The 8,726-nt window shown below is 54.2% G+C and overlaps 1 protein-coding gene and 1 pseudogene across 1 annotated transcript; one reads left to right on the forward strand and one right to left on the reverse strand.

Annotated features, from left to right (window-relative positions):
• Nucleotides 1–1,153, forward strand: part of LOC117286271 — a 37,228-nt pseudogene extending 36,075 nt beyond the window's left edge.
• A 2-nt stretch (nucleotides 1,154–1,155) lies between these two features.
• Nucleotides 1,156–7,577, reverse strand: LOC104850663 (ephrin type-B receptor 6). Its single transcript, XM_010607716.2, has 13 exons — nucleotides 7,334–7,577; nucleotides 6,832–7,033; nucleotides 6,496–6,560; nucleotides 5,494–6,256; nucleotides 4,682–4,837; nucleotides 3,954–4,068; nucleotides 3,873–3,888; nucleotides 3,589–3,709; nucleotides 3,315–3,434; nucleotides 2,952–3,199; nucleotides 2,524–2,697; nucleotides 1,926–2,075; nucleotides 1,156–1,727 (listed from the first exon to the last, which is right to left on the reverse strand). The coding sequence occupies exons 1-13, from the start codon at nucleotides 7,373–7,375 to the stop codon at nucleotides 1,458–1,460; spliced, it is 2,442 nt and encodes an 813-aa protein (XP_010606018.1). The 5' UTR covers nucleotides 7,376–7,577; the 3' UTR covers nucleotides 1,156–1,457.
• Between the last annotated feature and the right edge of the window lie 1,149 nt (nucleotides 7,578–8,726).

The raw sequence follows: 8,726 nt of genomic DNA on the forward strand, positions 1-8,726 counted from the left end.
GGGCGGGAGTGGGGCAACACGGGGGTGAGGGCCTCCCCCAGCCCTGACGAGTCTCCGTAAGGATGCTCGGCCCACCCCGCTGGCCCTAGAAGGAAATAGGCGTGATCACACACCCCACTCTCAGACCAGCCTGGGACGTCCCTCTCACTCTCTCACCTCATCCTAGTCCCCTTTCTGTCCATTTTCTCTGAGCTAAGTGTTGGAGGCTTATACTGTCTACATCACTGCTGGGAATGTCTGTAATACCCAGGACCACCTGCCCTCCGCACAGTAGCAGCCCTTCAACCCCTCTCATCTCCCTGCCCAAGCTCTGCAGGGAGTCATGGGAGAGCAAGATGAACCTAGTTGTCAGTGTAAATGTGAGTTCTTCTGCCCTCCAAACACTGTGGTCATTAACAGATGGCCACCAGCCTCTCTAAGGCTATTGTTCCCTGAACACATGACCCTTCCACCCTCTGACACAGGCTGTCTGTCTGTGACACCTGACCATCTCCACCTCCCTCAGATGTTCCAGCACATGATGCAGAAACGGAAGCACGTCCAGTGGACATACGGGCCTCTGACCTCCACTCTCTATGACCTCACGGAGATCGACTCTTCTGGGGATGAGCAATCCCTGCTGGAACTCATTGTCATAACCAAGAAGTGGGAGGTAGGGGGTTGTCACAGCAGAAATGCTGGCCAGAATGCCAGCGTGCAGGGGCTGCCTGACCTATTCTTTGTGCTGCAGGCTCGCCAGATCCTGGACCAGACACCAGTGAGCTTCAAGTGGAAGCTGGTGAGCTTCAAGTGGAAGAGGTATGGGCGGCCCTACTTCAGTAAAGTAAAAATGGAAATTCCAAACACTGGAAGGCATATAACAATGCTGTATAGGGCCAGGGATTTAGCTCAGTGGTTCTGCATCCTGCCTTGCCAGTACAAGGTCCTGAGTTTGATCCCTGGTACAAAAAAAACCAAACAAACAAAAACAAAACAAAACAAATCAAAAAACGATGCTGTATAGAACACAGATTAAAACCTGAGCTGGATGAAAGGAATTTTTTTCAGGGAAATATTTTCTCCATGAAAATATATTACCATTAGATTTTTACATAGGATGTTTATACTTATAAATTTTTGTTATGTACAGCAAAAATATTCTGAGATCTTTTGAGTCATTTCCTATTTACTCTGCATTCTCCCTGTCACCTTGGAGCAAGGACTCCCCTACTTCCCAGGAGTGTCTCCTGCACCCACCTGCACCCCAGCCCTATCCTGCCTGGCTTTGTCATGCATAAAAACTATGAGGCTGGAGTCTCATTAACTCTGTCCCATGGGAAAGTCTAAATACACTTCACTTCACTGTTCCACATCAGTTTTGCTCATTGGTGAGTCCAGAGAAGGAAAGTCCAGGATCACATGATTTAGGATGCACTGGGAGGTGTAAGGTGAGTGGGCGCAAGAAGGTCAAAGTCAGGTCAAGGTTCTTCAGCTTTCTTAGAGATTGCAAGTACTCTCTCTGGGTTTCCTGAACTCCAGCCCCAAGATCCAGCCTTGTGCCACGAGGTCCGATCAGCCTGCAGGGAGTTGGGCTTGCGGATCATCTTGTCCAATGCAGCCACCAGCTGGTCAAAATTAGGCCTCTGGGCACAGTCTTTCTGCCAGGTGTCCAGCATCAGCAGATGTAGTCTGGGAGGGCAGCCTGGAGGTGGGGGCAGCCGGAGATCCCTCTCTATTGCATTTATGACCTGGGGATCAGTGAAACCATAGGATGGTGGGAAATGATTCCTAGTAGAGGGCAGTGCTGGGAGAGAGCATGGGATGGAATCAAGGGATGCATGAGGCAGAACACTGTGCCAGCCATGAGATTTTAGGAGGAAGATCTTAGAATACATGCACCTAGGAGGGATGGGGTGGAGAAAGCAGCACCAGGGTCAAGTGCTCACCTCTTCCTCACTCATGTCCCAGTAGGGGCGTTCTCCATAGCTCATCACTTCCCACATGAGTACTCCAAAGCTCCAGATGTCACTGGACATTGTATACCTTCCATGTGCAATGACCTCGGGGGCTGCCCAGCGGAGCAAGCAACTTGAACTCTGAGAGATGGAATCAAAAGCAAACTAGTCATAATCTTACCAAGAGTCACATTCACTGAGTCTGTGCTCAGATGTGTGTTGAGAGTTTCACCTTAGGCACCCTATTAATGCTCCCAATGATCGGATGTGGAAGCTGAGGCATGGAGAATATGAACTGGTCTAGGCCTGAAGTGTCAACACTGCCCAGCTGTACTGTGCCTTTTGACCTTAGGGAGCTGGCAGGAGCTGGTGCTGGAGCTGTGCAGTTCTTCTGCCCACCCTGGTCCCTTCTCTCTGCCTCAGTCTCTGAAATCCTTCAGTTGCCCCTTGCCCCAGCTTCTCTCCTTTCTCAAGCAGGTGAGCCTCCAGTACCCAGACACTGAGACTCCCATCCCAGGAACCCACCCCAGGTTCCAGCTCATGCTGTGGCACCTGCAGAGGATGCTGAGTCCCCAGACTCCACACTCACCTGAGGACTGTGGCCAAGACGGGCCACCTTGCACACCAGGTGGCTGTTCACCAGCACACTTCGGGCAGTGAGTGCTCGGTGCACAAAGGCGAAGCTGGCCAAGTACTGCATTGCATCGGCCACTCCTCGCTGCATGGCCACAAGCTGCAGGTTGCTGAAGTGGCCTTCCCGCTCCTGAGGGGCAGGGTGCAGAGGTCAGCTCCAGGATCAGGAACCTGGACATGCTGCCCAGCACACACTGTCATGAGAGGCAGGTGGGGGCAGATGGCAAATCTGGAAAGCAGAACATGTCCTGGGAAGGAGGATGAAGCCCACCATGGAAGGTGAGGCGGGAGGGAGCCAAACTAGAGGGCTATGTCTCCTGGAGGAGGTAAGAACCCCAAGCTTTCCTGCCCCCAAGGACCCTCCTCCAACCAGGCTGGACTGACCCTGAGAAAGCTGTCCAGGGGCCCAAGTTCCATGAGCTCCGTCAGCACCATGAAGGGCCAGCTCTTGGTGACCACTCCCTCCAGCCGCAGGATGTTGGGGTGCTGAAACTGACCCAGGAGGGCAGCCCGGCCCAGGAGGGTCATCTGCAGGCTCTCAGTACCCCCAGTCCACAAGGCCTGGATGGCTACAGCTTGCTCACACTGTCCCAGGGGCTGCAGGCGGCCCCGACACACTTCTCCAAAGGAGCCTAGGCGTAGGAATGCAAGGTGGTGTCAGTGAAGCCTGTTTCTAGAGGAGCCCTGGCCTAGGAAGCCAGAGAGGGATCCTCAGGCTCTCCTGGGCCCTCCTTGTCCCTGCAGTACCTGCCCCAATGACCTCCTCGATCTTGATATATGCAGGGTCGACTTCTCGGGTGAGTTCTCGGATGGCCTGGCAGGGGTCCTCATGAGTAGAGGGGTCAATATAGTACTTTACCCCAGGCCCTGCAGGGTAAGGGGTGCTATGAGAGAGGCTGCAAAGGCCAGGTGCCCACACAGCCAGGCATGCCCCCTCACCTCCAGGAGGCAGCATCAAAGGCCCCCATCAACCTTGCCCAAGTCCCCCAAACCCTGTCCAGGACCCTCTCACTGCCCCCACCTGGGCTGCTGTACTGCTGCAGCTGTTCTGCACAGCCTGTCCCACGATGCCTCCTAAGGGACAAACCATCATCCTGGAATGATGAACCTATTTCTACCCTTTGCTGCCCACCTCGACAATCCTGCTAGGGAGACTGCTCCCCAGCCAAGTCCAGAGGAGGGAGGGACACTCCCAGGCTGCTCCTCCCCACCTCTGCATGGGCAGGGTCTGGGCCATGGGAGAAGGATGTCTGTCAGGACAGGAATGGTGGCAGGGTATTGAGCAAGAGTGCCGGGGGTCCTCACCTTCGGAAGATAACAGCTAACACAGTGACAGGCACCAGCAGGAAGAAGGCAGTATTGAGCAAGAGTGCCGGGGGTCCTCACCTTCGGAAGATAACAGCTAACACAGTGACAGGCACCAGCAGGAAGAAGGCCAAGGCCCCCAGGATGGAGCCTATCACCAAGGACAGCTTTTCTGGGAGTGGGGAGGACAGCTCACCTGAGGGACAATACCTGGGTCACAGGGGTCAGGCTTTTCACCCATGAGGGCACATGTATGCCACACAACACTACACAGCACAAACACTCCTCAAGGCACATAGATATGCAGCACAGACACAGGTACATGACTGTCTCAGACCCCATATACACATACACACAGCTACACACAGACACACACCGCAAAATCCACAATACACCCACACACAGGTACACCGGGCAGGCACACACCCCAAAGCCCACATTCCCTAGCACCTGCAACAGGCACTAGTGCAGCAGGAGAGCATAGCCTTACACTGCAAATCAAAGCTCCCTGGGAGCCAACAGAGGGCTTGGGTGCCTAAGGGTCAAGCAGGGGCACAGCAAAGAGGGCAGAATGGTATGAAGTGATCAAAGAAATAAGCTCAGGAGGGTGGATGGCCCAGAGTGAGGAGAGAAAGAGCAGGAAGGAGAGCCAGAAAGTGGAGGAGGCAGGAAGTAAAAGGGAAAGGGGTGGAGATGAAAGAAGGACACCAAGGAAACAATAGAAAGACAAAATCAACTTTTTGTTTTATATCCCCCACTTCCGGTACCACCCCTGGGTCTTTTCCACGCTGGGCTAGTGAGGGACTCACCAGTGCAGGGAGCATCTGGTGGGTCAGAGCTGGCCCTGTAGAAGCCCTGAAGACAGGAGCATATGGGGGCTGCAGGGTCAGGGGCCTGGCTGCGGGCAGGGCACGGTGAGCAGGGAGTATTCCCAGCTGAGGCCTTATAGGTCCCTGCAGGACAGGCTGAGGAGGCAGAGGAAAAGGGTGCATCACACTCACAGCACCTACACACCCTGAGCTCCCAGTGCCCCTGCACAGAGACCTCTGCTGCTCAGAGTGGATCCTCTTTCCTTCCTAAGAGCTAATCCCCTGCTCCCCATTCCCATCTCTTCCCAGGAGCAGAAAGATTTTCTGTGAGTCACTGGAGCAGAAAAGAGGCTGTGGGATCTGTAGGTGGGGCCAACCCAGGTGTGGGTGTCCCAGGCTGGGTTACATAACCCCATTCTGCAGTCATTATTCTTAGCCATTTCCATGGCCACCTCTGCCTGCTTCCCAGCCACATGGACCTCCAAGAATCTCTGCTCAACCAGGTGGCAAAGGGCAACAGAGGGTCCTACCCAATAACCTAGGAGCTTAAGTTTCAGTAGCCATCACTTCTTAGCTTGCAGCCCTGGGATCCTTAGCAATTGCTGTGGAAGGATCCAGAACATTCCAGATAATTTCAGATGAGTGAGCACTTGTGTGCCTCAGAAAATAAAATTGGGGAACACAGGTCCTTTGTGAAGATGGGTTATTTCTGAATTTGGAGGACAAAACGAGGTTTCGGGTGTTTAGGAGAGGAAGCCAAGGTCAGAGGAAGGTGAAAAGTGCTAGGCAGATGCCAGGAAGCGGGCTCTCACCTTGGCAGGCCTTGTCTCCATGTGCAGGCTGGTGTCCTGGCTGGCAGTGGCAGCCCCCGACGGCGACCATCCACTTGCCTTCCCCATTGCAGTACAGCCTGGGGGGGCTGCCCCCAGCTGGGCCCCCAACTCCGTCTTCCTCCGGCTTTGCGTGAGCCACACAGGTGCCCACTGCTGCCACCAGGGAAGCCCCTCCAGCCCCACTGGCCTGTGTCTCAGGAAAGGAGGCAAAGGCCCGCAGCACGGGGGCGCAGCTGTAGGAGAAGAGCTTCACAGCCACCAGGGCCAGGCAAGCCCCTGTGTCCTGGAAGGCCACGTAGAAGCCGCGCTGCGTGAGAGGGCCAAAGCTGCGCTCCTTGACGTTCAGCTGCAGCCCGACCCGCTGCCCAGTCCTGTGGAGGCCCACGGCCCATGTGGAGGAGGAGGAGGAGGCAGGGAAGCTCTCGTCTGCTGCGATGGTGTCCACCTTGGTCCACTGCCTGAGGTGCCAGGCAGGGCTGCTGTCAGGGGCATCGGGCTCCTCAGCCTGGCGGTAGTAGAGGGTGAAGGTCTCCCTGCAGGTGCCCCCGCTCACACCCAGGCTGTTGCAGGCTCTCACGGAGAAGTGTAGTCTGATGTGTACCCTCTGGGCCCCTCGCAGCTCCACAAAGTGCGTCTGCAGCCAGTTGTCCTGCCCAGTGCCTGTGGGGGCCCCTGCCACGTGGCACGCCTCGAAGGTCCTAGTCAGGCGGCGCTGGTCGTCCAGCACGCTCACCTCATCCCACTGCAGGGGCCGGAAGAAGGTTAGCTGGGCTGTGCAGGGAGGTTGGGTGACAATGAAGGGGAACTGTCTACTCTTTGGAGTAAATTAATGACAGGGAAGGCAAACAGGGGAGACCCTGAGATCCTCTTCTTCCAGAGACATGGAGTCTTAGCCTACCTAAGTACTCAGGGCTTCCTGCTTGCATCCTACATTTAAAGACCATGGAGAGGGACAGGGCTCCAACTGAAGAGTGGACTCACCCCACCTGGTGGGTAGGTGAGCCAGCCAATCTCAGAGGTCTCTCCTGTAGTGTCCAGCAGCACCTCTGCCAGAAAGAAAGGGACACCGTGCTAGCAGCAGCCAGTGCACCCCAAGGGAATCCAAAGAAAGTCCTTCCCTGGTCCATTTCACTTGGCAGCAGGAGCTTAGCTTCTGTCAGGAACCTGTCTCTGGAATACCTAATACAGGTCCCTCATGATCACCATGCCATCCCTTCTTTTGTGACTTCACTCTTTTCTTCCTTTAGGTAACCCTCCCCCTTCCCAACACTCTGGTCTCCACTGTGAGGTGGGGGAATCTGGCCTCTTCCTCCTTACCTTCCAGAGCCAGCACTGAGGGCACCAAGGTCAGGATGCACAGGCCACACACCATGCCTGCCACTCTGATCCTCCCCCTTGCCTCAAAGCTCAGTATCCATGGGACATCTTCAGGACTCCTACTATTTCCCTGGCCACCACCCTGCTCCAAAGCGGGGCTGTAGCATTCACAAGACTGGGGATCTGCAGCCACACTTGCTTCCTGGGGAGACATGCAGAGCCAGAGAGGCAGGGAAGAGGAAATGCCCTTTCATGTCCAACCCAGGTACCCAGATCTAGTGCTGTGTCCCCATAAACAGCTCTCAAACTCCCCAGGCACAGACCTTGGGCTGGGAGCATCAGGGACACAGGGTCTCTCATGAGTATGCTCTGCAAATTCCACCATCCTGGAGCCTCACAGGCCAGGCCACCTCCCACTCCCTGTGTGAGGGTTACTCTGTGTGGTTCTCTCTCCTGGCCTCCTCCTTAAAGAGGAACCCAGGTAACTCTGTCTCCTCCTTACCCCTTTCTTCTGGAAGGAGTGATTCCAGCTCTTTCTCTTCATTTACTCTCCTTCCTTCCTCCAGCAGTCACCTTTGTGGAAGTTAGAAATTTCCTCGCATCAGAGTTGGGGAGGGAGGTGGCTGCTGTGTGCTCACTGACACAGACTCTCCCTGCTTTCCTGCTCTCCTCCTTGGACTCTGGACAATGCAGTGAGGCACTGGAATGAAAGGGGCACAGAAAGATGCCTGTGGGGTAGGAAGGGAGGGGAATAGATGTAACACGCACACAGAAGTAAATATTCTGAAAGATGAGTAAGGAAAGCACTATGGAGGTCAGGCACACACACTCTGAACAAAAGCCCTCTCCCCCAAGGGGCTCATTCTTTCCTGTGATTTACAGAAAAATAAGCAAATGGCTTGAGGGGCTTGCTTGCATGGGGCTGCTGAGGGACTACGTGCCATTCTTCAGTGGCTTGGCTCTCAGGTCTTCCGGTGCATTCTTCAGGGAGCCAGGCGCCTGGGGCCTGACCCTCCGTTCTTTAGTGGCCAGGGCTGCCTGGGGCTCACGTGCCATACTTTAGGGGCTGGGGCAGCTGGGCCTGGGTTCCATAAGCAGCCTGAAGAGCAATATCCAGATCCTGACAACTGGGAAGAGCAGAAAGACCATGGTTCTGATTTTGGGAAAATGGCAGGGTGGTAAGCAGCAGAGAGAGGGCTTCTCCCAGGCTGGTGGCTTAGAATTCAAGCCCAGTGGGAGAAGGGAGTCACTATAATAAAGACTCAGCTGACTATAGCTACTGGTGAGTGGTTGGGATCAGAACCTCCTACCAGAACCCTGACTTGCTGTGCGGGAGGGACAACTTGAACCTGCTGCAGAACGCTGCAGAGTTCAAACCCACAGGAAGTCAGGGAGCTCAATTCTGGCCTCCAAACCAGAAACCAGACTGAATCTCAGTGGACTGCTGTTGGCTTACTGAGAATAAGTGACTCGGATCTGCACACTGCTTCCCACATTGTCTACAGGTAACAGCAGAGACACACCTCGAAGGTGACTTTTCTTTCTTTCTTTTTCTCTTTCCCTTTCTCCTTTTTTCCTCTTCATCAGCTCTTTTTCTTGTTCCTGTTTTTCCCTGTTTTGTTTTTTCTTGACTGTTCTTATTTCTATAAGAATATGAATAGTCTGTAGTTCTCCTTTTGCTGTTGGTTTGTTCTGTTCTTGCTTTTGTTCCTTCCTCCTCTCTTTCTCTCCTGTCTCTACCAGTTTCCCAAAGTTTATATGATCTTCTTGCATCCTCTAGCCCTACTTTTAATCTTTCTCTCTCCTTCTGTCCCCACCCCAGCTTGTTCTAAGTCTTCTTCCCAGAAAGTAAATTTGCTATACTGAAGGGAGTATTTACTGCAAATATATTTCTG

This window comes from Fukomys damarensis, unplaced genomic scaffold (genome assembly GCF_012274545.1).
Source record: "Fukomys damarensis isolate Sample0158 unplaced genomic scaffold, DMR_v1.0_HiC HiC_scaffold_16, whole genome shotgun sequence".
NCBI classification, from domain to species: Eukaryota; Metazoa; Chordata; class Mammalia; order Rodentia; family Bathyergidae; genus Fukomys; species Fukomys damarensis.

Excerpts from the sequence above, each read along its gene's own strand:
- LOC104850663 (XM_010607716.2), bottom strand. The coding sequence starts at position 7,375 with ATGAAGAGAAAGAGCTGGAATCACTCCTTCCAGAAGAAAGGG. Across the intron at positions 4,838-5,493 it reads TGGAGACAAGGCCTGCCAAG|CCTGTCCTGCAGGGACCTAT; the intron begins GTGAGAGCCCGC and ends CTGCCTCCTCAG. Across the intron at positions 2,076-2,523 it reads GTCTTGGCCACAGTCCTCAG|AGTTCAAGTTGCTTGCTCCG; the intron begins GTGAGTGTGGAG and ends TCCATCTCTCAG.